At 40.0% G+C, this 12,619-nt stretch overlaps 1 protein-coding gene across 21 annotated transcripts in view; it reads right to left on the reverse strand.

Annotated features, from left to right (window-relative positions):
- ptprdb (protein tyrosine phosphatase receptor type Db) overlaps positions 1-12,619 on the reverse strand; it is a 270,931-nt gene that overhangs the window by 86,337 nt on the left and 171,975 nt on the right. For all 21 annotated transcript variants that reach the window (XM_047365128.1, XM_047365124.1, XM_047365113.1 and 18 more), the window contains one exon: positions 12,335-12,484. In XM_047365128.1, coding sequence (XP_047221084.1) covers positions 12,335-12,419 — 85 coding nt within the window. In that variant the 5' untranslated portion in view covers positions 12,420-12,484. The remainder of the gene's footprint in view (positions 1-12,334; positions 12,485-12,619) is intronic.

Below are 12,619 nucleotides of genomic sequence, written 5' to 3' on the forward strand. Positions count from 1 at the left end.
CACATACAAAGGGCCATTTCACCTGGAATTACTGGTACATCCATGCTGCATGCACGGCAGGGCTAGCTGTTTTCAGGGCAAACAAGGGTAAGTGGAAAACCACCATCTTATTGCAGTTGCACCTCCCCCCTTCCCAATCCAACAACATGACATGAGAAAGAGCTGCTGTTTATTGCACCGGGTGTTTCACGGTATACATGGAGCAGTGGCCTAGTTTGCAACCGGATCTGGGCATTAGTCTTAATCCCCCAGATATATGACATAAGCACGCACGCGCAGAAAGCTGCGCGGACAAACAAAAAAAAAAGGTGTTGGGAGAGAAGGTAGCAGAATCAGAAAAAGAATTGTGGAACAGGAAAGCTGGGCACTTGCTTCCTTTTGTTATGCCATTGTTTGTATTAGCATAAACATATGGTAAAGTCCTGCAACTTTTCCAACTATGCACATTACATACTGCTTCACCTGACTAAAGGTAATATGTCAGTTCTAAGCATGCGTTGTCATTCCTTAAACTGCAGCCTCTGTTGTTGCATAAGGTGTAATTAGAGCTACACAAATCAATCGGCCAGAAATTGGAATCGACCAGTTTTCCCATGACTGGTTCCAATTGGTGAGCGGCAACTCAAATACAAAAAAATCTTTTTTTCCTGATGTAAAGCTGCTGTCACTGTTTCCTATATTGCCATTTATACTGGCATAGGGAAAAACGTGTTACACAGGTCTGAACATGAAGAGATTAAGATGATTTTGTGGATCAAGTACTGCCACATCTTTGAAGCTTGTATGTTGCTTCTGATGATGTGTATTGGGCTCAAGGGTATGGAAATTACAGTGTTACCAGTGTTTATAGGATTCTGTGGCATCAGGACAGGATCTAATGTAGCAGAACACTGTAAACGCTGGTAATGTGTTGCAGAACAATAATAACATCACTTTTGCTGTGATGTTACCAAATTATTTTACTTTTCTCATAATTCTCGCTCTCATAATTAAGGATAAACATCTGGATAAACATCTGGACGTAAATGTTAATGCTCTGTGAGTGCCACCAAGAGGTCAGAAAATTATTAGCCAAACTTATCAGAAATTAGGTAAAATCCCCCTCAATTGCAAGCCTGTAGCAAGCCGAGTTGAGTGAATCTTAATTTGTGGAGACTGCATAGTGTAACGGGATTAAGTAATGCTATCATTGAGTTATTGCTTAAAATGCAGTTGCGGCTATTTTATCACAGTGGAGTATATGAGCAGTATACAAGATATGCCCAACTACAAATGAATGATCAACACTCTGAGTGTGTTCAAGTGGGAAGTAGATCAATCCATCAGTTTCATTTTGAGATTCAAGCATCCACGATGCAGGGGTGAGCAAATTTTCATCATTGCAGATCATATGGCATAGCATGAGATTGCTGAGGTATTTAAGATGCAGTTGTGTTGGTTCTGTCATGTGGATAGGTTTTATATTTATTTTTGTTGGATTTAAAACTACTATGTTTTTTCTGTTTTATGTACTACCATCCTTAGAAAAACAAAACCTTAACCCAATCAAAATCAGAATCGGCATGCGAAATATAAAAAAAAAACATAAATTTGAGTCAGCAAAACAAAAAAAACAAAAAAAGAAAACCCTGATGGCTGATCTCTTCCCATAATGTTTTTGAATTTGTTCATTTTATTAACCTTTACAGTTACCATGACGGTAAGGATAACTGAAAGCAATTTTCTGAGTGCGTTTACCATTTCAAAACATGCTGTCTTTTGATGAGAAATAAAACATCAGTATTCCGACAGCATCTGTTTTAAATCTTGACATTAAAATCTATGATTCCTCACTACTGATATTAAAAGAGGCACTGAACGTTGTACATGCAGAGAGATAAAAGGTAAAAAAAACAGCTTTCCTCCCCTTTCTCCCCCTCAAGCCATGCGTCCCTTCTATCTTAGCAGATTACATCAATAGGAAGAGAAAAGGCAGAAGGTTAGCAAGAAAAGAGTAATGGAGAAGTCGAGGATGGAAAAAAAGTAAATGTATACAACAGAAAGACAGACTATGAGTCCTTTCCACCCTTTTCTAGATCTCTGATGCTCTCCTAGATCTCAGAGAGGAGGCCTGGGAGCATCATCGTTTTGATAGACGACCAGGCCTTTGCGGTCTGACCCTGGAACTTCCACGTAGGACAAGAGGGGAGGAGGTTAAAAGCAAAACAAGATAGGTTTGAAAGTGTGCCTTCAGTAGGACTCTGTGAGGCTTTAAAAATATTCCAGCACAGAAATTGCTGCCTGAAGCATATACTTGTGTGTCAGTTTGGGTGCTTTTACAGGGTGGTGATGATACGTGATCAGCATCGCGCAACCACAAGCTTGGAGCTACACTGCACTTTCCTCTGGGCAAACAGATCATCGTGTACATGCTAGATGTATGTAGATAATCACCTCATTTTACGCGTACCGAAGAAGCTATTCTGAATTCAAATTTTCCAATACAGATGCTCAAAAGAACTTAACTGACTGTCTTGTCTTTGTTGAAACATTTTTCCATGCTTCATCCAATCTTTTTGTCATTACTGACTCATCTTTTTTCTTTTATCTGTCAACCTCAGGCTCACCACATGTCCAAGAGTTGTAACTACCCATATACAACATCCTGATTTTTCTAGCAAAACATCCAGCTGACAGGTTCTCAGGGAAATAAAAATTCTTTAACACAAAAACACATATCAATTGAGTATTTAATAGGTACACATAATTTTTACATAGTGTGGAAAATATGAAAAAGCATTGCATTATATTCAATGATGGTCCATGTCTGGATAAGCATGGAAAGACTGGGAAGTATTCCTTCTCTCATCATCTATCCATTTCTCTATCATCCTTCCATCAAACCATCTGTCTATCCATACATTTGTCTGTTTCTCCGTCCGTCCATCCATCCATCCATCCATCCATCCATCTTTATACTTTTAAAATTAACCAAAAAAGAGGACACACAAAAGAAAACTGAGAATACTGGAAATGTGAGTCTGGAATAGTATGGAAGTTTTACTTTATTATTATTATTTAAAAATATGTAAGAACCGAGTCTGACTTATAAATATACTTATAAACTACTTGACATATCTTACTTATGAATAAGCAAATGAACTAAAGAACATGGGCTTTCTATGATTGTCTGATTTGTTTGTAAAGTGTCTTATATGAGTCATGGTAGAAAGAGAACAGATAATGCTGTAGTGAGTCTAACACAAGATGGATGAAAATGTGAGAACCTTGGGGAAATTGGAAAATAAAAGTTTCCAGAAATGTCAAATTTAAGTCAGTTTTTTAGAAATACAATAAAACTAAACCTTAAAGTTCCCTTCTATTACGTCCTTTTTTATTTTGAAGAGTTTATTGAAGTTCTTTCTCTCTGTACTTCCTATTAGTGCTCTAATATCTGCAGACGGACAATTAACCTTCCCTTTACACACACCCACGCTTTTGTTTGGCTCTGCTAAATTGTTCTCTTTGTAGAATGATACCTTTTTGTCACTCCTCTATTTATACAGAAAAACTAGATGTATAGGCCAGATTCTGGGCACACTGTCTACGGATGCTTGAGGTTTCATAGTCGAACCTACCAGTTCTCTACATTTCTAGTGACAAAGTCCTACATTCCCCACATTTTCTGCCATAGCATCATCGGACGAGAAGGAAGAGCTAATTTGCCTAGTAGCTTTGGAAAAACAGTAAGAAAAGGAGGTGGCATATAATACCATTAAATCAGACTAGGGATGAAAAAGGCAAATACATTTGATTGGGCGGCGCTGAGAGTCGAAGACGCTGCGTGTCCCCAGACTGGTTGCTCGGAGCGCTGTGACATATAAAACAGTTTGATGTGGAGACTTTTTCCTACCAAGCAGTTTATTTTGTGACATGGAGTACAGAGTCATAAAAATTGAGCTTTGCGCTGTTGGGGGTCACACCCACCATTTTGGTCAGGTAAACGACTCTACTGCGCAGCGACGGGCCTCAGAGCTCTGACGTCATCTGGGCTTATAAAAAGCTGAGAAAACAAACTTTTAGGCTCCATTTTCCAGCTGTAGTGAACCGCTGTGACGTAGGGGGGCAACCTCTGGAGAATAGAAGCTCACAGGCGGGTTTAGTTTTTCTCCACAGTGGCCATTCCCCGAAGAGCTTGAAAGCTGGAAATTTGTCTGATAGAAGAAGATTATAAGATTCATATCTGGATGGGACGCACCCCATGCGCAGGTGAAAGCCCACAGAGGTTTTGTTTTCAAGGAGACGACATTCCCCTTGTTTCATTCGACTGCAACGGTTTCTCATATTTTCCTCGTTTTAAACGAATGAGAAGTTTACCATTTTTGAGTTGTTCACGGATGCCTGACACTCTGGTTCCCCCCATTTTTCTTCAGACCAACGACCCATCCTCAAGCCGGTAAGGAGAAGAAATCAACGTCAAAGTAATTTTGTTCTTTTTATATCAAATCAGGTAGGTGAATTTAGAGGTCTGGGCAGGGTGAGGCATAGTTAAGGTGAATTAGGATCACCATTAGTTAATCCAAGGTATTAACTTGGTGCATGCAATATTGATTGAAGTGTTTTATGCTGAACCGTTTAGATTTGCTGTTTGAATACTGTGCGCAACGAGTGGTTGTGCTCAAGTTTCGGTGCGTTCGTCCTGCTGATCTCCAATCAGCCAGGAGTTAAAGCTGAACTTTGGAAGTTTTTTTTTTAATTCGAAACAGACTTTAAAGCTGGACCTCATGGCCTAGCCACTTCATTGTTCATTCCATCATTTTATTACCCTTAGGGTTTTTCCACCTAGCTCCCGCCTTAGAGTTTCTTTACCCTTTATTCGAAATTTGGGGCTATCAGCTGCTCGTGGCTAAGGGGCATGGCCCTACGGTTCTACCAGCTGATAGTCGCCGTCAAGAAACACACACGGAGAAAGTTTGGCCATCTTTCCAAGTTAATCCAAATTGTTCTGTTATTCTCATTTGTCCATAAACTGCTGGTTTGATCTCCATTTACCCTCCAACACATATCCTTATTTTTGATTATTAGTGTCACCACTTTTTTGTAGATTAGTGCATGTTTAGTTAGGTGAACGTTGTTGGACCAGAATAGTTTGATTGCAAGAAGGACTATTGGTTTGATAAATATTCACATAGATAAAGAGACAACGTTTGTGTTTATTTTGTGTAAGAGTGAATATCTGTCAAGAGAAGGTTAGAATCCCACCATTCGGTGAAACGGTTGAAAACACAGTGACATTTGGTGTGGTTTTGATTAATAATAATTAATAAGAATTAACTAATGGTAATTATTAAAGTGCTGTGAGCCCCATAATAACACCACCAGAGTGTATCTCTGATCTTTATTTGTAGGAAATGATTTTTGGTTAGAATTTATTTCTTCTAATTATGATTTATATTAATCATTATTTTAAAAACTATATTTATACAGATACAAGCGGCTGAAATGAGCTTCCTCCTTAGGGTGGCACTCCCTTAGAGATAGACTGAGGAGCTCGGCCATCCGGGAGGGGCTCGGAGTAGAGCCGCTGCTCCTCCACATCGAGAGGAGCCAATTGAGGTGGCTCGGGCATCTATCGGGCATCTATACCGGATGCCTCCTGGACGCCTTCCTCGGGAGGTGTTCCAGGCACGTCCCACCGGGAGGAGGCCCAGGGGACGGCCCAGGACACGCTGGAGGGACTACGTCTCTCAGCTGGCCTGGGAACGCCTTGGGCTCCCCCTGGAGGAGGTGTCTGGAGAGAGGGACGTCTGGGCGTCTCTGCTGAGTCTGCTGCCCCCGCGACCCGGTCCCGGATAAGCGGAAGACGACGAGTACGAGTATTTATAATCAGTAATCATAAATCCAACAGCATGGATGTGTCCAGTGGACGTCCACTTCAAGTGCTCATTGAGTCTGCCTCGGGTATGCAAAGACCATCCACGGAGTTAAGCACGCCTGTGGGAGCCTTTAAGAAGGTCTCTTCATGTACAGGTCCTTCTCAAAATATTAGCATGTTGTGATAAAGTTAATTATTTTCCATAATGTCATGATGAAAATTTAACATTCATATATTTTAGATTCATTGCACACTAACTGAAATATTTCAGGTCTTTTATTGTCTTAATACGGATGATTTTGGCATACAGCTCATGAAAACCCAAAATTCCTATCTCACAAAATTAGCATATCATTAAAAGGGTCTCTAAACGAGCTATGAACCTAATCATCTGAATCAACGAGTTAACTCTAAACACCTGCAAAAGATTCCTGAGGCCTTTAAAACTCCCAGCCTGGTTCATCACTCAAAACCCCAATCGTGGGTAAGACTGCCGACCTGACTGCTGTCCAGAAGGCCACTATTGACACCCTCAAGCAAGAGGGTAAGACACAGAAATAAATTTCTGAACGAATAGGCTGTTCCCAGAGTGCTGTATCAAGGCACCTCAGTGGGAAGTCTGTGGGAAGGAAAAAGTGTGGCAGAAAATGCTGCACAACGAGAAGAGGTGACCGGACCCGGAGGAAAATTGTGGAGAAGGGCCGATTCCAGACCTTGGGGGACCTGCGGAAGCAGTGGACTGAGTCTGGAGTAGAAACATCCAGAGCCACCGTGCACAGGCATGTGCAGGAAATGGGCTACAGGTGCCGCATTCCCCAGGTCAAGCCACTTTTGAACCAGAAACAGCGGCAGAAGCGCCTGACCTGGGCTACAGAGAAGCAGCACTGGACTGTTGCTCAGTGGTCCAAAGTACTTTTTTCGGATGAAAGCAAATTCTGCATGTCATTCGGAAATCAAGGTGCCAGAGTCTGGAGGAAGACTGGGGAGAAGGAAATGCCAAAATGCCAGAAGTCCAGTGTCAAGTACCCACAGTCAGTGATGGTCTGGGGTGCCGTGTCAGCTGCTGGTGTTGGTCCACTGTGTTTTATCAAGGGCAGGGTCAATGCAGCTAGCTATCAGGAGATTTTGGAGCACTTCATGCTTCCATCTGCTGAAAAGCTTTATGGAGATGAAGATTTCATTTTTCAGCACGACCTGGCACCTGCTCACAGTGCCAAAACCACTGGTAAATGGTTTACTGACCATGGTATCACTGTGCTCAATTGGCCTGCCAACTCTCCTGACCTGAACCCCATAGAGAATCTGTGGGATATTGTGAAGAGAACGTTGAGAGACTGAAGACCCAACACTCTGGATGAGCTAAAGGCCGCTATCGAAGCATCCTGGGCCTCCATAAGACCTCAGCAGTGCCACAGGCTGATTGCCTCCATGCCACGCCACATTGAAGCAGTCATTTCTGCCAAAGGATTCACGACCAAGTATTGAGTGCATAACTGTACATGATTATTTGAAGGTTGACGTTTTTTTGTATTAAAAACACTTTTCTTTTATTGGTCGGATGAAATATGCTAATTTTGTGAGATAGGAAATTTGGGTTTTCATGAGCTGTATGCCAAAATCATCCGTATTAAGACAATAAAAGACCTGAAATATTTCAGTTAGTGTGCAATGAATCTAAAATATATGAATGTTAAATTTTCATCATGACATTATGGAAAATAATGAACTTTATCACAATATGTAATATTTTGAGAAGGACCTGTAATTGTGAGTGTAACTGGTAAAGGGGTGAGGCACTATAAGTTCATACCTCTTCCCACCCTTTGAATATGTAGATCAATTTTGTACAACATACAACCATTTTTCTTTTGTTTTGTTTTCTTTTTTTTCCTTCACTGTTTAGACCATACATTAATAGCAAAATATTCTCCTTCTGGACTTTGTTGGCTGTTTTGATGCATCACTGACGGTTTAACTGATTCCAACTAGATTGCTTCTATTGCAAGCAACAGAAAATGGGCCCATCTGAAATTGTTTCATCAACAGACCAGTTGAGAAATCAGACAACAAATCACTGAAGTCAACAAATTAAAAATCTATTACTTTTACTCATGACATCCTAATATGCACGCAAACTATCTTGAGAAAAGCTTTGGACGAGGGATGAGACACAAACACGGTATTAACAGAATCACACAAGCAGTAGGGAAATTATCTGATTTGCCATATGTGGCCCGTCTGTCCATGCCAAGCAATACTGGGAAGGACAAAAACAGCTGGCCTCAAATCAGAACTGCGGCCTAACGCACACTAAGACTGGCACAGAAACTCATCACGCGCAGTGATATATGAAGTGGAGTGCTCTGAAAGAGAAAACCATCAATGTCATAAGTTTTGATATATGGCATGAAAGTCTGAGTATACTGAATGAATCTTGAATGAATGAACCTTGAATATATGGAATGAATAGCCTGGATATATTGCATAAAATTCACTCTGGCATCATTAAGCAGGTGTGTCATTTTGACAGAAATTAGGACATTTTCATACTTTTTTGCAGGGAAACAATTCAGTGTATGGGACATTCGATCATTCTTAAACATTTTGTTAAAGTTGTTATTGTTCCAAAAATATAAAATTTCTTTACTTAATCTTTCAGTTTTCATACATGTAATTTTGAGCCTCCATTACGAAAACTGCCAAATAATGCAACTCCTCGAGTTAAAGTCCATCTACTTGAACATTGATAAAGTTTTTCACAATAAAACTAGTTTTGTGAGTGTGCACAACCCTAAAGAATTTTACAGATAATCCACTACGCACTTTCCATAGAACACACTTTCCATAAATGCATACTTACATAAATTGAGTCCTTTATGTACCCATTTAAATCATTTAGATGTGATAATAGTTAAACCATCATGCTGTAAATAGAAAAAGTATGCAATTTTCATAACATCAAAACGAGTTTCATTCTACATATTCAGATTTTCATTTTAACTCTTCAGCCTTTCACATATTAGATTCACATTACGTTCACAATGTATTCAATGTTTGCTTGAGTTTCCAACTTTCCTTCCATAAATTCATTCTTTCCTTCTATATATTCAACGATCATTCCATTATATTAAATTTGTAAAATACTGTGCAGCCACACTGGACATAGTAGCACCTTTTAAGCTATCAAAACTCTGCTCTACTTCATCTAAACCATCCCCATGGATTAATGAGAATTGGAAGTGAATGCACGCGGCCCGAGAGGAGATGTAAAGCCTCAGGTTTTTATATTGATAGTCTATATAATGAAAAACCTTTTAAAAGATTTTAACAGAGTTTTCAGGAAGACACATCTAAATACTTCTCACAAGTCATTTTTTTTAGTTCACAAATTTGCTATTAAGATAATTAACTGTAATCTATCGCCCTCATTTGGTAAATGAAATCTCCTCTACTGAGAAATGTGAATAATTCTGCTCCATTTTGTTAACAAGATCAACATCAGAGCTCAAATTGTACCTTTTTCCTTTAACTCTCAATATTTAGAGGTACAGCACAGGTTTAATTTATTTCATCAATTTTTTCAGTCTGAGTTAATAAGAACACTTATTAGCAAGAACTCCTCTTCCTCCCCTTTAGATGCTTTACGAACAAGACTTTTTACAGAAATTGATATCTTTTTATCTCTAGATATTTTAAGCATTCTAGTGTTAGTCTTTATCATCTGAGGTTGTTCCTTTGATTTTTAAACTAGCTGTAGTCCATCAGCTATTGGAATCGCTGATAATCTCGATAATTATAGGCCAAATTACCTTTTTTCTTGCCAAAATATTAGAGAAAGTGCTTTATACTGTAAATGATAACTCACTTTTTGAGAAATTTCATTCTGGGTTTTGTAAACATCACAGTACTGACACCGCTCTTCTAAGAGTAGTGAATAACATCAGAATGAACACAGGGGCTGGTTGTTGTTCTGTTCTGGTATTGCTGGACCTTTCTGCTGCATTTGATACTGTTGATCACACCATTTTAATAAATTGTCTCCAGCATCATGTAGGTTTGACTGAGGCTTCTCTGGACTGGTTCACATCTTATCTAAACGACAGATCTTTCTCTGTATCTATTGGTAATGAATCCTCCAATTTGGAGAAACTTACCTGTGGTTTCCCCTATGGGTCAATTCTTGGTCCATCATTATTCTCTATTTACATGCTACAACTTGGTCAGGTCATCTGCAATCTCATCTCTTTTCAACTCTATGGAAATTACTCTCAAATTTATTTCTCCATAAATCCCTCTGACCTCTCTGTAGTCAATGATCTCATCTCCTGTTTCTCATAAATCAAGGCCTGGATGTCTCAAAAATTCTTATTGCTGAATGATGATAAATCTGAAGTGATGATTTTTGGACCCAAAGCCCAAGGATGTCCTGTTACTATTCTTTCTGTTGGTTTTTGTTGCACCCCTAAGGCTGGAAACCTGGGGTTGTTCTAGACTAATACATAAACCTTTCAAAACACTTTAGTAATATGACATAAACAGCTATTTCCCAAATTAAGAAAATTGCCAAAATCAGATCTTTCATCTCTTTCAGTGATGTCCATACCCTCATTCATGCCTTTGTGTCTTGCCATCTTGATTACTGTAATTCCTTATTTTCTGGCCTGCAACAAAATACTCTAAATCGTCTCAAACCCATTCAAACACTGCAGCTAGAGTCCTCACCAGAACCCACAGATACAAACATGTTTCCCTAATACAGGTCCTTCTCAAAATATTAGCGTATTGTGATAAAGTTCATTATTTTCCATAATGTCATGATGAAAATTTAACATTCATATATTTTAGATTCATTGCAAACTAACTGAAATATTTCAGGTCTTTTATTGTCTTAATACGGATGATTTTGGCATACAGCTCATGAAAACCCAAAATTCATATCTCACAAAATTAGCAAATTTCATCCAACCAATAAAAGAAAAGTGTTTTTAATACAAAAAACGTCAACCTTCAAATAATCATGTACAGTTATGCAGTCGATACTTGGTCGGGAATCCTTTTGCAGAAATGACTGCTTCAATGCGGCGTGGCATGGATGCAATCAGCCTGTGGCACTGCTGAGGTCTTATGGAGGCCCAGGATGCTTCGATAGCGGCCTTTAGCTCATCCAGAGTGTTGGGTCTTGAGTCTCTCAACGTTCTCTTCACAATATCCCACAGATTCTCTATGGGGTTCAGGTCAGGAGAGTTGGCAGGCCAATTGAGCACAGTGATACCATGGTCAGTAAACCATTTACCAGTGGTTTTGGCACTGTGAGCAGGTGCCAGGTTGTGCTGAAAAATGAAATCTTCATCTCCATAAAGCTTTTCAGCAGATGGAAGCATGAAGTGCTCCAAAATCTCCTGATAGCTAGCTGCATTGACCCTGCCCTTGATAAAACACAGTGGACCAACACCAGCAGCTGACACGGCACCCAGACCATCACTGACTGTGGGTACTTGACACTGAACTTCTGGCATTTTGGCATTTCCTTCTCCCCAGTCTTCCTCCAGACTCTGGCACCTTGATTTCCGAATGACATGCAGAATTTGCTTTCATCCGAAAAAAGTACTTTGGACCACTGAGTAACAGTCCAGTGCTGCTTCTCTGTAGCCCAGGTCAGGCGCTTCTGCCGCTGTTTCTGGTTCAAAAGTGGCTTGACCTGGGGAATGCAGCACCTGTAGCCCATTTCCTGCACACACCTGTGCACGGTGGCTCTGGATGTTTCTACTCCACACTCAGTCCACTGCTTCCGCAGGTCCCCCAAGGTCATTTAGCCTTCCTGTTATCTCCTAAAAGCCTTCCTCTTTCTTGTAGCCTGAATGAACCATAGATACATCTAGACATGTTATAGAAAAATGTTTCCTTTTAAATCTTAAATCTCTGTATAAAATCTCCTCTGACTTCATTTCTAAATACCTCTCTGATACTGCAAATGGCTAACTTTGAGTACTGTTTCCACAGTAAAAACTTCCACAACAAAGAGTTTTGTTAGCATGACCTGTAGCGCTTACGTGTGCTGACTGATATGAAAATTGGTTAATAGCTTCTTTAACTATAAACGTCACATCTTTTTTATTAACAAACTAGGTGAGATGCAAGCAAACATCATAATTTTTTCACATACATGTCAGGTAGGTTCTTCAAGTTTTGCCTTTGTGATTTTCTTATGGACTGACTGATGATTTTATTTAGGTGTCATGCACCTCTGGTACCCAGCCCACATGGACTAATAAGACACTCCACTCACCAAACAAGAAGGTCACATGCAGGTCACATGCAGATCACATGCTCCACAAAAATATCATTACATTTCTTCCAACTTCTCGATGGAAGTTTGGGCTCATGATACTAGCTGGATTTTGGAACTTGTCAGATGGCTACAGATGTGTCTGTGTGCATCAGAGTGAGAAAATGAACAAATGACCATGTAACAGCACTCACAGTCAGCATCAGCGAGGAAGAGGAAGCTGAGGAGAAGCAGGCCTGGACTGACAGGGAGCATCGTGGGATAGGCCGACACATGCATGCTGTATTCACCGTGAGCTCAGAGCCTCACTGAACAACAGGATGATAGAAACAAGCCTTCACAACCTGAGGAGGTAAGAGAAGGAAAAAGAAAATCGTTAGACAAGGTCCAAATTAGGAGACTTTCAGATGGTTTTATCTATATACCGGTATATAGTATGCGGTTTATTAGCACACACAGAGAGACTATTGCAGACTTGT

This window comes from Girardinichthys multiradiatus, chromosome 5, assembly GCF_021462225.1.
Source record: "Girardinichthys multiradiatus isolate DD_20200921_A chromosome 5, DD_fGirMul_XY1, whole genome shotgun sequence".
NCBI classification, from domain to species: Eukaryota; Metazoa; Chordata; class Actinopteri; order Cyprinodontiformes; family Goodeidae; genus Girardinichthys; species Girardinichthys multiradiatus.